Source organism: Coenobita brevimanus, chromosome 80 (assembly GCF_032717465.1).
Source record: "Coenobita brevimanus isolate Jiangsu-jjx chromosome 80, ASM3271746v2, whole genome shotgun sequence".
NCBI lineage: Eukaryota > Metazoa > Arthropoda > Malacostraca > Decapoda > Coenobitidae > Coenobita > Coenobita brevimanus.
The window spans coordinates 18,014,481-18,029,615 of NC_137033.1; the positions used below are offsets into that span (position 1 = coordinate 18,014,481).

General features: G+C 39.3%; 1 protein-coding gene across 1 annotated transcript; it reads right to left on the minus strand.

Annotated features, from left to right (window-relative positions):
- Positions 1 to 13,143: 13,143 nt before the first annotated feature.
- On the minus strand, positions 13,144 to 13,918 carry LOC145409286 (uncharacterized). Its single transcript, XM_080279764.1, has 3 exons — positions 13,883 to 13,918; positions 13,551 to 13,643; positions 13,144 to 13,284 (listed from the first exon to the last, which is right to left on the minus strand). Exons 1-3 carry the CDS (start codon positions 13,916 to 13,918, stop codon positions 13,144 to 13,146), a joined length of 270 nt encoding a protein of 89 aa, XP_080135890.1.
- Between the last annotated feature and the right edge of the window lie 1,217 nt (positions 13,919 to 15,135).

Genomic DNA, 15,135 nt, shown 5'->3' on the forward strand with positions numbered 1-15,135 from the left:
CCACAGTCCCAGTCACATTCTCCACCAAAGAACTAGCCGCAGCCGCCGCAGTCTCCGCCGCCGCCTCGCCCACCCTTGTTACTTCCTCGCCCACGCCTACTACGCCCTTCCCAGCTACGCTGGCCACCACCAACACCAATAACACTACCACCAATAATCTGAAAAAAATATATATATAAATAAATCAGTCGAACCTGCATCGTCTATTCTGAATAAGTATACCAGTGAATGCCAGAACTCTCAAGCGCCCGGTTCAAATAAACAACCTTCGGCTTTTGTGTTCTGTGTTCTACTTCCACAAACTTTCAACATGATTGTGATCAGATTCGTTGATTTCAATCTGTCCATCACAAAACCGTTTATTTTTCCTCTTGCAGGTACGTTTTTATTTCCATACATATTTTTGATATGGTTGGAAAATCCTCCGAATTATACCTTGAGCATACCCTGGAACGATCTAGTGAGCTAACTCTGGCATAAAATCTGAGCACTATACAGATGAAACTCATTACTATACCCTAAGACACTGATAGCTGGGTATGAAACCAATTAAGTCTACCCCCTAAACAAAGCTGTGTAGATGAAAAAAAAAAAAAAAAAAATCCGACAAACCTGAGCGCCATGTTTGTAGTTCAAAGTCGATGGAACAACTGGCTGATCGAGACTCCGGCACCCTCACCTAACCTTCGCCCTCCACCCTCCACCAATCAGCTGCCAGTGTTTGAAACAGCTGACGATCGTATCCCACACGCTTTCCAGAACCTCCAAAAGCTTTACAGAACCTCTACAAGCTTTACATAGCCTCGTAGCCTACAAGCTTTACAGAGCCTCCACGAACTTTACAAAGCCTCCAGAAGCTTCAAAGGGCCCCACAAGCTTTACAGAGCCTCCACAAGCATTGCAGAGTCTCCACAAGCTTTGCAGAGCCTCCACAAGCTTTACAGAGTCTCCACAAGCTTTACGGACCCTTCACAAGCTTCTCGGAGCCTTAATAAGCTTTACAGAGCCTAAGAGTGCCGAGGTGAGATTCCCAAAATAACTTGTCATTTTTTCCCATAGTTAAACCCTCCATTCCGAGGTCTTTTCTTTTGGTTTTATTCTCCCTTCTGCCTGACTATCGTAATTTATTTTATGTAGAGTTTTCATTGGGAAAGAGATTAATGGAGATGGTTACTGACTCACTTTTTTTTTTTTTCTTAACCTTTGATACAAGTGTCTAGATGCAGCAAGTATTAAAAAAGAAAAAGAAAAGAGATAAAAGGAAAATGTCATTGCAGTGAATAATTATAGTAAGATTTAATATTGGGTAAGAAAATAGAATAGAAGAAATATATAAATACAGGATGGTTCATGTATACCACTCCTCTTGCACTCCACCGGCCATTTTTCGTGTTGCGGGCACGGCTCAATCAGCGTTGTCAGTGTCCACCTTGCATAATTCATTCGATTTTTGCCACTGCCACACCTAAGTCCACACCAGCAGATTGAGCCATCCCCGCAATACATAAAAGACCGTCAGTTAAGTTTCCAGCGCAGAGCTATTTACGGATCACCCTGGATTTTAAAAAGTCTAGAATCTTCCCACGTCTTAATTCCTTCCTGAAAAAAGAAAATAAATCCCTCCAGCCCAGGACATCAAATTCTGTCATTTTTATGCATCAAGATGATTTTATGCTGCTACGGAAAATGCCTCTCGTTACTACAGTTTAAATAAAAAAATAAATCCTTAATTTTAATTCGTAATATCTTTTTTGTATCTCTTTTTTTGTTTTTTGCTTATTCTTGCTTTCTTTTGAGGATTTTGTTCAATTTAGATATGATATTGTGCAGGGATTAAGTTCATTGTCGTGGCTCCTTAAGTCCTGAAGACGAGGCTTGGAAGTAACCTCCTTAGGTGGCATAAGAGGCTTCGTAACACACCATACTTAGCGATTTGTTTAGCAAATTACACTTTCTTCGTAGCACATTTTCCATAGTGATTTATTTGTCACTACATTTTCTTCGTAGCACATCTTCCCTAGCAATTTATTTTGAATCTTGCACTTAGTAACACGTTTTCCTTAGCGATTTATTTTTCTTAAGACACTAACAATCCATTATTACCTGTGATTACTTCATATGATTTTACCGTCAATCATACACCTATCGAACATTCCACGACCAAGTAAGTAAGTAATAAGACCTAGCACCAAGCCCGAGAGGACTATATGGCACTAAAACCAATGTATAAAAATGACGGGTATGCTATGGTGGAATAAAGGTAGAGGGGAAGGCGGGGACTCTACGACCAAGCTAGAGTGAAGAGTTTAACTTTTAGCAATATGGAGACATTATTATTATAACTATTTTCAGACTAAGCTTTGGGAAAATATTTGGAAATGGAGGGTTAGGGACAACCTTCATTTGTCATAAAGACTTTGTAGTTACTTGTAGAGAAGTATATTTTAGACTTGTGGTCGAGCGGCTTTTATATCTTGTAGTAGTTTCCCCACCAGATGTCATGTAGTGACGGGAGAGGTAAAGAATAGTATGGGACTATTTTTATTTGTCTTGGAAATATTAAACAGGTATAATAGTATAAGTCCTGGGTAGCTACCTCCCTGTCTCGCTATCTCTCTCTCTCTCTTCCTGTTCTAAGGCTAATCTCCGTCTCGACCTCTCTCTAGGGTCGCTTGTCTCCTTCTAAACTCTCTTTCCTAAAATCTGGTGTAGTAAGGATGTGTCACGTATGTTCCTCATGGCAACCAGACCTTTCTCACGAGAGGACTGCTGACAGCTAACTGCATCATCTCCTTACTGGCCGCTGTCGTCAGCTTTCCTCCGTGTAAGCATGTTTAGCGCTGCTGCTCGCTTCTCGCGGACACAACACCTTCTCATCATTTGACTTCCTGCTTCTATCTGTCTCTCTATCTATCTATTTATCTATCTATCTATTATGTAGTCCTATATTTGCTCGGCCGCGCGAAAATGGCGTACCATCGACATTTAATAGTTATAATATATTAATACATACTACATACACATTATAATGAACTTATAAGCTAATTAAGTGAAATACATAATATTGTAAAGTAACATAATTGTATGAATATTGTATACATATATTATTCATAGTAAATAGTGATTATTCAGTAATATTACATTTTAAATAAGTTGAATACATATTGGAATAAATGCATTAAAGTAAATTATTTAACTGTAATACAGTATGTACTTGGGTTATTATAGTGAAATGCATACATGCAAGAATAAAAATAGTTTAAAATTAAGATTATTGTAAGAGTTATTAATATTTCATTCAAAGATAATGGTACTGGTTTGTCATATATGGGTCATCTTCTTTGTGTTATTATTATTATTATTATTATTATTTTTTTTTTTTTATATATATAATTAATACTATATACAAAATATATACACTTCATTCAGGGTGGTTAACTGTGATGTTAACTCTCCCCCCACTAAACAATGACTCCAAATTAGCAATTTTTGCATGCATTCTGTGCATGGCCAACAGCAATACTGCAACTACAATGCAGATAATTATAAAGACAGAAGGTGCTTGGCTATACACATAATATGGGTTGAACATACTCAAACTCAAATCTTCCCAGGGCTTCATTGTTTCATTGATTAGCTGCATAGTTTCAAACTTAGGTGAAGTCAGCTTAATACTTGTGCTCATGTTTAAGTTCATATCAGGCAGTGGGTGGAAATGTTTGTGTGTATGGTTGATAATGGCGTAGTGATTGATGGTGGAAAAAGTAGACATGGATGGTGTAAATACCGCACAGTAGTCTGGTGCTATGTATAATCCTGAGGCTGATGTATGAGATGGTGGTATATCTGGACAGACTATGTAAACTGATGTGTTATGAGGGAAATAAAAAAACTGCGAGTGTCCAATGCGTTGATGGTGTACAAGTTTATCTGGAGCAAAAGTGAAGTTGCAATGATGATGAATATTGTTATTGCTGATGATAGCTCATTTCACAAGGGACCGTATCAGTAGGCTGAAACGTGAAAATGTACGCAGGACAAAGATGAACAGCATGTAAGGATGTGCGGCACTTTCTGCTCAATCGTTGACTCACTTGCGAAAGTGACAGTGTCTCGTCTCTTGGAGACCATGATGAGTTCGGTGTCTGTGTTGATGTTGATGATGACTAAAGTGTTGTTGTTTCTATAGGGGAAGGGGTGTATTTGGTATACTGTGAACAGGTCTTCCGTGATGAATGGTACATGAACTATCACTGATGTTGGTGTTAGTGTTGCTTCCAAGTACGGGTAATATTGCATAAATTCCCTACTGCGGAACAATGGCTTCAATTTATGTTTATGTATGTCTTGACTAACTATCTGACGTAGCTCATGAACTGGGAGTAAGTCATTTGTGATCTTGCCATCACCAGCATTCGAAATTCCTTGCATAAGTGCCCTGAAATGATCTCTAGTGTTCTCTAATTGTAGTAGAATCGTGTCAATATGTTCTGTGATGATGGAGAAGTGCTGGAAAAGAGTAACGTTGCCCTCCAAGTCATTTATTTTATCTATACTCTCGAGAGCTACGTTTTCTGCTTGTTTCAGATTTTTCACAATTGTTTTCATTGCCGAGTTCTGTCCTGTGATGAATTTATCTTGGTATGTTAGTACCTGAGCTATCTTATTAAATTTTTTGTTTATTTCTTTAAGGTCATCCTCTGTAGCCAATCCAAAGATGTTCCCAAGAATTGCGCCGCCCAGATCGAACAAACCGCGCTTTTGGCGAGTACGTGTGATGTTGTTCCTGTCGCTCAGCACCTCTGTTCCATAAGATGGGAGATCTTGGATCATGACGAGCATAGTTGACTTCGCCTGTTCTAGTTTCCATTTCGCTAACTTCACCATTTCATCCACTTCCTTGGTGATATGTGATTGTGAAACATAATTCCCTATCTTGAAGTCCAGAGTTCGCATCGGCGTCGCAAGTCTTTCTATATAAGTAGGTAAGTCATACAAGTAATCTAGACTTATTTCAGTACTCATGACGTCCTTGACGATTGTAGTCGTGGCCGTTGGAGCTATGAGGCATCCTTGTCGTACTATATGCTTGGGGTCTAGGTGCGCATATACTCTTACTATGTATAGGAGAATCCATAGCATAAGTCCCTTCATCGTAACCTACCGAAAAAAAAAAAAATCTATTAATTTCCTATAAAGCTGTGGTTGATGATAGTGATGATGTGCGTTACGGTTGGCTGTTATTTCATTTATAGAAGGAGTTTAAATCGATATTTAATTCTCGTAAATGATGTACTGTAGATTTCATTGGAATAGTTGCACCTATGTTCGATTGTTTGGTATATGACCTTAATTTCTTTTTGTAATCATTGTTGTGTTCTTGCTTGGTTTCTTGAGGTACGTTCACCTGTTCGGTTGTATCCGAGGCTGAATAATTATGTGATAATTCCCTTGAAACTCGTTTTAAATGGTCAATATGAACTTGTTTTTCCTCGCCACTTGAAAGTGACTTAATTAAAACTTTGTTTGCCTTTATGTTAATTACTCTGTATGGGCCCTCAAATTTAGGGGATAATTTATTGTCTCTCGTATGAATGACTCCGTAAACAATGTCTCCTAAGCTGATAGGTGAATCTTTTGCCTTCCTGTTAAATGCCTCCGTCATTTCTTCCTTGGACATCGTTAATTGTTTTTGCACTCTTTTGTGAATGTCCTGGAATTCACGTAAACGGAGTTTAGAGTAATCATCGTAATTGTATATAGGCATGCTGTCACCTTCTAGGAGCTCATATGGTAATTTTTTTATCTGTGCCATATATAATGAAATGTGGTGTGTCACCAATGGATTTATTTATAGACCCATTAATGGAGGCCTCTACTCTGGGAATCCAATCATCCCAGCTTGCATAATTTTCACTGAGAATGTGTCGTAGCACATCTAATACCTTTTTATTTTGTCTCTCTACCAACCCATTCGATGCTGGGTGATAGGCCAAAACGTTAACCTTTTTAATGTTGTATTGTTTACATATTTCTTGTAAGATCTCAGAATTAAATTCTCCTCCATTATCACTTATTAATACCTTTGGGGTAGTAAAGCGACATATTACATTATCTGTTATTGCCTTTGCTACTGTCTCTGCTGTCTTATCTTTAATTGGAGCTAAAATGACATAACGGGAAAAATGATCCGTTGCTACGAATAAGTATAGGTTATTATTGTATGATAATGGCATCTTGAGTAAATCAACAGCGACAACGTCCCATGGTTGATGTGGTACTGGGTAATTACCCATCGGTGCAGGTGTGATTGGGTATCCTTTGTGTTTCGCACATGATTCGCATCTGTCTGTATGATTGTGTATATCTCTTCGTAATGAAGGCCAGTAATATAATAGCTGGGCTTGGTTGAATGTCTTATCCTTTCCAGGGTGTCCTGCATGTGGGCTGTCGTGTATCATTCGTAATACTTGGGGTATCATGTCATTAGGTACTACCAACTGGTTAGTATTTCTTTGGCGTTTTGGTTGTTTAGAGTTAATTTTGTATAATGTATTATTGACCATTGTGAATTGTTCAAGTGGGACATGCAGTTTGGGTAATTGTATGTCATCTCCACTTTCTAACTTGTATATTACTTTTGACCATACTGGGTCAAGTCTTTGTGCCTTTGCGATATCCTCGTGGTTTGGGATATTTCCTTTGAGATCTAACGCCGCGACCTGAATTGTGTTCGGGTTCCTAGATAATGCGTCAGCTACTATATTCATTTTACCTTGTATATAATGTATTTGTACACTGTAGTTTTCAACTGTACATTTCCATCTTGCTCTCCTCCCAGAAAGGAGTTTTTCTTTAAACATACCCACCAGTGGTTTATGGTCGGTGAATAAGTGGATTTCGTAACCATATACCAAATCTCGAAACTTTTGTAATGCAAAAATCACTGCAAGTGCCTCTAAGTCTGTAGTGCTATAATTTTCTCTGCACCTCTTGTCTGTCTGCTGGCAAATGCAATTGGTTGATTCTTTCCTCTTTTATCTTCCTGCATCAGTACAGCCCCTAATCCTTTAACTGATGCGTCTGTACAAATAAGAAATGATTTCGTGTAATTCGGATATGCTAAACAAGGTGCATTTGTTAGTTTAATTTTTAGATTGTTAAATGCCCTTTTTGTTCTTCTTCCCATTGGAATACAGCATCTTTTTTGAGTAGTTGGAATAGAAGGAAGGCTATATGAGAGAACTGTGGTACGAAGGACCTATAGTACCCAGCCAGACCTAAAAATTGTCTAACTTCGTCAGTCGTAGTGGGTTCAGGAAAATCTCTCACTGCCTGTATTTTGTCATCAGTGGTCTGAATACCATCAGAACTTAATTTGTGGCCTAAGAAATTTATTTCCTTAAAGCAAAATTTGCATTTAGAAAGTTTAATTTTTAATCCAGCATCACTAAGCTTTTGTAAGAGTAAGTCTAATTTCCTGAGATGATCCTTAATATTCTTCGTTGCGATAATAATATCGTCAAGATAAACAAATATTCCTTGTCCTAAAATTCCGGACAATACGTAATTCATAAGACGCTGGAACGTACCGGGGGCTGTCCTCAGTCCCATTGGCATTCTTGTATATTGATAATGGCCTCTGTTGAAAAGGCAGTGTATTTACCTTGACTCCTGAGATACCGGAATCTGATAGTATCCGTTTAGGAGATCGATGGTCGAGAATATATTATTCTCAGGACCAATATTCTGTAGAACATCACTTAGCAATGGCATGGGAAATCTGTCAGGGATTGTGTGATTATTTAGTTTACGGTAATCTACTACCGCACGCATTTCTCCATTTCTCTTGGGCACAAAGAAAAGGGGAGCGTTCCACGGAGAAACTGAAGGCTCAATAATTCCAAGCTTTAACATTTCATCGACATACTGATTTGCAAGTGTACGTTGGGAGTGTGGTATGCGATAAGCTGGTACGAAAATTGGTGGTGTTTCTGGGTGCACATTAATCATGTGATTAATCAAGTTAGTACACCTAATTGTTCTCCGGGCAATGCTACGGTGTCCCTGTGTGTTTCCAGCATGGTTAACAAATCATTTTCTTCGTCAAATTCACCTGAGTGAATTAAATTCTCTTTTATTCTTTCTCTATCCGTAGATTTGATCTCACTTGTTACTCCACCAATATTTATTTCCTTCACAGGGGCGAAACATTTTTCAATATTAACTATGCAAGTTCCCTTCTTCAACTGAACTTCCCCATTCATGTGATTAATAATGAATATCTGAGTTAGCCCTTCGTCGTTCGTATGACATAATGCGTTTTCTACTGACAATCCTTTTACTTTACATAATTCTTCTAAGACAAGAACAGTACTATTCCGTAATTTGCTCTTTATGGTAACCTTCATGTATGAATTAGGTGGTATAACCAAATCATTAGTGAGATGGGCTGGAAAAATTGATAAATCAGTACTGTTATCTGGGTCACTAATTCTGGAGGATGGGGTTGCTGGTGTAAGTGGATCTATACACTCATATGTTTGTGTATGTTTGTTAAAGCCTTTAATATTACCAATTCTTTTTGGCTCTCTTCTACCAATCGGTGAGGGCTCTGAAAGTATTTCCTCTATAAATTCATTATCAAAGTCTATTCCATTCATTTGTGGGAGTATAGTTATGTTCTCAGTTCTCATGGATCTTAAGCCCAGTAACATATGAGCTTTAATTGCTAAGTTTTCAACGATATAGAACAATGCAGAGAATGGTCTTGTAGTTTCTGTGAAACTGAGATTTAATCTTATCATACCTTTTACTGTAATCTCTTGACCATCTACTGTGTTTAATTCTAAATCAGCTTCATCCAGAAAAGTTACTTTCTTTTTATTTTTAAGAATTCTATTTAGTTCTTCATGTGTTATTAAGTTCACTGGAGAGCCTGTATCTAAAAATAAGGAAACGTTTTGATCCTCACATACAGCTGGTATCAAGATACACTCATTTCCCAACATGCCTCCTATGTGAAGTTTAACCTTGTTCTTCTTTACGTTTGTTCTTTTTTTGTCATGACTTGGTCTTCCCCCGATTTGAACATAGACACAATTTTTTCTACTGTTTTGCAATCACTAGTCCAGTGCCCTTGGTATCTATGATGCCTACAGTAAGGACCAAATCCTTGTGTCTTTTGATTATCCTCTTTTGCCTTGATAAAGCATTCATACCTTGTGTGTCCTGGTTTTGCACAGTAATGACACAGAATGGACCTATCCCTTGACTGTGACCTACGAGGTGATTTCCCATAAAAAGTGTTGTTTATGGCACGAGACCTGCTCGGGCTGCGCGAAAACTTATGAAACTGCCTGTAGGAAGGCGTGTGGGAACGAGGTCTAGGCGTCTTTGTTTGTTTGGGCTGCCTCATTTCTGGTCGCGATCGATTTTGTTCTCTGTTTGGGGTAGGTGTTGATGTTTTCACAGCTGATACTGTCTCAGGTACCCTGATTCTACCAGAATGTGCATGTGTGTCGACCACACCTGCTTTACTGCACTGCATCTCTACCTCGTTCATTAAGTCTAGTAAGCACATTCCCGGGGTGTACGCAATTGTTTTGGCGATCTTCAGGGTTCTATCAGGTAATTTACACAAGGCAGCTACATAACCAATGATGTCCACGACGAGGTCTGGGGACATCTTTCCATCATCTGTTATCCACTTAGAATTCTCCAGAGTAGCTAATAGGGTTCTCTTGATTGTGGAGACATCAGCAGTTATTTCACTGAGCACATGGTTTGTAGTGTGCTCCCTTACAAGATCTACAATTTTATGTAATTCTGGAATTATACCTGGCAAGAAGTTCATACCTCCAGAAAATTTCTTCAGAAATTCAGTTTTAAATTCATCATATGTCCTAGCACGATGTAGCTTATCGGAGCGCAATAAATTGCTTGCTGGACATCTTTCCTGGCTTATGCAAGATGAAAAAATAGCAATTTTCTCTTGTTCATCTAGTATGTGGCGCTTGATGAACATTTGTTCGCACTGACTGATTAATGAAATGACATCAATGCGATCCTTGTCTGTGCCAGAGAATTTTGGGGCAGTCTTATCCTCGTGATACACAAAAACGTGAGGTGTGGTTTTTAGATCAGCAGTATTTGGTTCTTGATTCATATTTAATGATTGCCCTGTTAATTCAACTTATGCGAGTTTATCGTTATGTGAGGGAATGGTAGAATATGTATGACCGGACCGGTGAACCCTGTTAAGTATATTGGCATACGTATTCAAGGCAGCTGCAAAGTCGATACTCTCAACGTCTGAAGGGGTTTCCACTCATCATCCGAAACTCCCGTATTTGTTTCCTTATCTATAACGTGTGGTGTGGGTTGTACAATGGGTGGGCTGTCTCTTAATTGTGAGTCTGATGTTGTGGCAATTTGTGTGTCATCTGGTATTAACGTGGGTGGTGGCGAAAATATTCCTGTCATTAAGATATGATGTTATGAAATACGCCTCTTGTTTATTTATGTCCTAGCAAACTAGATGATTAAATAAGTTGAATATAGCTAATTTTAGCACTGAGAAGAAATGAGCAAGTATAATTTTACCCACTTGATACAGATCGTAGAGGTGTGTCGATACAAAAGTCGATCTCGGAAGAAAATACAGGTTTGATTGAAGATCTCTTGATAATTCTAGTAGTGTGTTGATGGACGATATTACTCAGGAAACTCCATGGCCTGGTATTTGTAGTGGTTAACGGCTGTCCCAGGCAAACCTCAACATAGAACGTCGAATTTCCAACTTAACTGTGAAAATAAGTGAATATGAGTAGGAGCTATGTGAATAATGAGTAATGAGTAGTGGGTGAGAATATAGGACTACATAATAGATAGATAGATAAATAGATAGATAGAGAGACAGATAGAAGCAGGAAGTCAAATGATGAGAAGGTGTTGTGTTTGCGAGAAGCGAGCAGCGCTAAACGCTTACACGGAGGAAAGCTGACGACAGCGGCCAGTAAGGAGATGATGCAGTTAGCTGTCAGCAGTCCTCTCGTGAGAAAGTTCTGTTGCCATGAGGAACATACGTGACACACACACCCTACTACACCAGATTTTAGGAAAGAGAGTTTAGAAGGAGACAAGCGACCCTAGAGAGAGGTCGAGACGGAGATTAGCCTTAGAACAGAGAGAGAGAGAGAGATAGCGAGACAGGGAGGTAGCTACCCAGGACTTATACTATTATACCTGTTTAATATTTCCAAGACAAATAAAAATAGTCCCATACTATTCTTTACCTCTCCCGTCACTACATGACATCTGGTGGGGAAACTACTACAAGATATAAAAGCCGCTCGACCACAAGTCTAAAATATACTTCTCTACAAGTAACTACAAAGTCTTTATGACAAGAAGTGCCTGGTGTCAGTCACACGTTGCTTGGCATGGCAGACTCGCGTTGTAATGTCATCTCAGCACATGGTGACGTCGGCTTCCCACACTGGTAGCTGTGGTGAGTGAATGAGTAGCGATGAGTAACTTGAGTGAAGATGAGTTGTGAGTCGTGTCTCACTCTTCGTTTGTTTGTTCCCTTTATTCTATGTGGAAGTTTTCTCGGTCCTTTCTCTAGTGATTTACTCGTTGTGGGATGAAGACTGCCGCTACTTGTAGGTGCGTGTAGAAGATTATACAGACGACGTAGAGTTGTTAATTGTAGTTGATTGTAGATGGCTGTAGTTGATTGTAGATGGCTGTAGACTTTGTAGAACTGAAGCTAACCTTGTAGTCTCGGTTGCTTTTGCAGAAATTTGCTTTTAATTCGAAGACGATGTCCGCAGATTTGCTGGTTTGTCGTTAAGCTACTTGCAAGGCGTCGAGTGATCTCTTGACCTCTGCATCAGCGTAATGATCTGGGAGACGGAGGGGGCATGATGGAGAGCATACTGTCAAGAGCAGATATTGTTGGTTCTTTTCAATCTTGATATTTTGTAGGAGTTTAATGTTGATTCGTAGACGAGGTTCGTATACGTTCGCTGCTACCAAATGTCATAAAGACTTTGTAGTTACTTGTAGAGAAGTATATTTTAGACTTGTGGTCGAGCGGCTTTTATATCTTGTAGTAGTTTCCCCACCAGATGTCATGTAGTGACGGGAGAGGTAAAGAATAGTATGGGACTATTTTTATTTGTCTTGGAAATATTAAACAGGTATAATAGTATAAGTCCTGGGTAGCTACCTCCCTGTCTCGCTATCTCTCTCTCTCTCTTCCTGTTCTAAGGCTAATCTCCGTCTCGACCTCTCTCTAGGGTCGCTTGTCTCCTTCTAAACTCTCTTTCCTAAAATCTGGTGTAGTAAGGATGTGTCACGTATGTTCCTCATGGCAACCAGACCTTTCTCACGAGAGGACTGCTGACAGCTAACTGCATCATCTCCTTACTGGCCGCTGTCGTCAGCTTTCCTCCGTGTAAGCATGTTTAGCGCTGCTCGCTTCTCGCGGACACAACACCTTCTCATCATTTGACTTCCTGCTTCTATCTGTCTCTCTATCTATCTATTTATCTATCTATCTATTATGTAGTCCTATACATTAACCCCTCTGCTGTCAGGTATTGTTGGAGAGGGACGCCTTCATGTGGTGGCACTGATGTACCTAGGCAGCTTAACTACCAGGGCATCCTAACGTCCTCCATCTTCTTCCCTATCCCCCAAATGGATAAGTTTAATAAATTCGTCTTGTTACGCAGTAAGGGTAGTTGTATTTTTAATTGATAGTTTTCACTGGGCGTTACAATGCGGTCATTATTAATCAGGCAATAACAATGAACATATGCACAGAAAACACAGCAAATTTATAGGTAAACTAGTCAAAGCATCCAGGCACACCAAAACTACTCCCTAAAACAGGATTATTTTATTGATCATGGAGCAGGACAGGTTTTCTGATTAGAATATAATTAAACAATGCGTCAATAGTATGGATATTTTAAGTCAGTGAGTATCTTGTTAATTACTGGGAGATAAATCAACTAAGTCATTAAAACAGTTTGTACCGAGCTTGTGTTATCAGATTTGTAAGTATTGTGCTACTGAATGAGCAGGTTTTCAGTGTTGAGAGGTTTGTACTAAATAAGTGTTGTGTTATGTTCACTCCGAGAGATTGGAGAGGGTTGCATCCATGTCCTGGAATAAATCAACAGCGTCCAGAAGCAGGTTGTGTAGCGCCGCAGCATGATCAGTCAGCACAGCCTGCACCTCACGACGACGACGCGACCCCGCCCCGCCAATCTGTGCAACGTTGAATTAAAATACAGCCACAAGAATCGTTTTTACCAGACTAATATCACCTTAACTTCCGAGATAAACCTCCTTAGCCCCTTTTTCATATCAATGTGCTCTATGTAAAATTGTGGTGATAGGAAGAAGAGGTTAAGAGAGAAAGGATATTGCCAACTCTAATTTTATTAATTTTACGAGTATTTGGTTTGACTGATCAGTATACTGAAGGTTTAATTATATTTTGGATCAAGCACTATGTAACCTTTGACCCTTACGTGTTGATTGATGAAGGAGACGACAGGATCCATGACTGCGGGGAAGACCAGGACCAGCGTCAAGAGGGCTGACTCGATCACCGCCAACGTCACCTGAACCAAAGCTTTATATCTATGAGTCTAGCTCCTCCCTCCCCCCCGCTCTCTTGCTACCAAGAGTTCATCCCCCCCTCCCCTCCTCCCAGCAGTCCATGAATATTGAACAGACAATATTTAAAGACAATTTTTAACAACATTCTTTAATATTCACCAACAGACAAATACTAACCGGCCTTATTGCTACAACAGGGATCACCCTACCACATTTACTGCAGCTGAAAACTATTACTAACCTGAGCTATGCGTCCTCCTGTCCAAGTCGACTCCATAGACTGCCCTGATGGTGGTGGTGGTGGTGGTGGTGGTTGTGGTAATGGAAATGGTCGTCTATCCTGCCCATTCGCCAAACCAACAGCAACCACCACCACCACAGCCAAAGTCACGACACTCGCTCTGAAACAAAGCTTGTGTTAACTAGCGGAGCAACTGGCGCATCGAATGAGGGCTTCATTATGTAACAACTATTAATTTAAATAATGTTTGCTGTGGCTTTTAAGAACTGTCAATTACTTTGCTATTTATTTAAGCTATACTGGTACAAAAACGGAACAAGTAACAAACTCTAATCTTACATCAGCCAATTTAACTTGTAATTACTCTACTAACCTGACTCGGCACACAATATAGTTCCTTAAAATGACTTATCAGCCAAACAGATACTAGTTAGCAGCAACAACAAAAATTCTGAAATATGATCGAATAGCCTTACTGTACATCCATTTCAGCCAAGTGATGATAGATTTAACTTTTTGACCTTCCAATATGGCGGCCTCTAAACCAAACATTTCCAGTTTAAACACACACACACACACAAAAATGTAAATTGTTTTGTTTTCTCAGCACGAATTTAATGCGAAAGTATCCTAAAATATTTCTAATGGGTACTAAGAAAAATAAAACAAACGTAGATTCATAGTTACTTCATGACGAACGGAGTAGGATTGTTGTAGAACCCGAAGGCAGCCGATATGGACGTGTAGCGGATGCAAGGCGATGTGTGTTTATCCAGACTGGCGATACAACACTGGGAACGCGAGAAACACACATCCAGCTCGCCTCCCTTGACAGAGCCGGGGTTCGAGCTGGTTCACAGTTAGGGTTTTATTTTAGGTGATAGAGGACATTTCGTAGTAACTCTTCCTTAGTGATTTATTCAGCTCATTACATATCAATATTCTCGTGTATGTTATTTATGCCTTTTTAAAATCGCTACAGTTTGCATCAATACCATACAAGAAGAAACTGAGATGTAATGTGAAAAAATAAATTGCCAAGGAAGAGGTGTAACGAAATCTCCAAAGCTACTTGAAATACGACCAAAATTTCGAAGCATGATGAAGAGAAGGAAGGCTAAGAACTCGAGCTTTGAATATGGTGAAATAATTCTCTTTTTCCTTGCTTTTCATTTTTTTCTTTTTCCTTTTCTTTTTTCTTTTCTTTCTTTCTTTTCTGTTCCTTTCTTTTTTCTTTTTAATATTCCTTTTCT

Bases quoted from the DNA above. Each gene is read 5' to 3' on its own strand.
- LOC145409286 (XM_080279764.1), bottom strand. From the start codon at position 13,918: ATGGAGTCGACTTGGACAGGAGGACGCATAGCTCAG. The intron at 13,644-13,882 runs GTTAGTAATAGT...GCTTTGGTTCAG, and splicing joins CAGGAGGACGCATAGCTCAG to GTGACGTTGGCGGTGATCGA. The intron at 13,285-13,550 runs GTAAGGGTCAAA...AACGTTGCACAG, and splicing joins TCTCCTTCATCAATCAACAC to ATTGGCGGGGCGGGGTCGCG.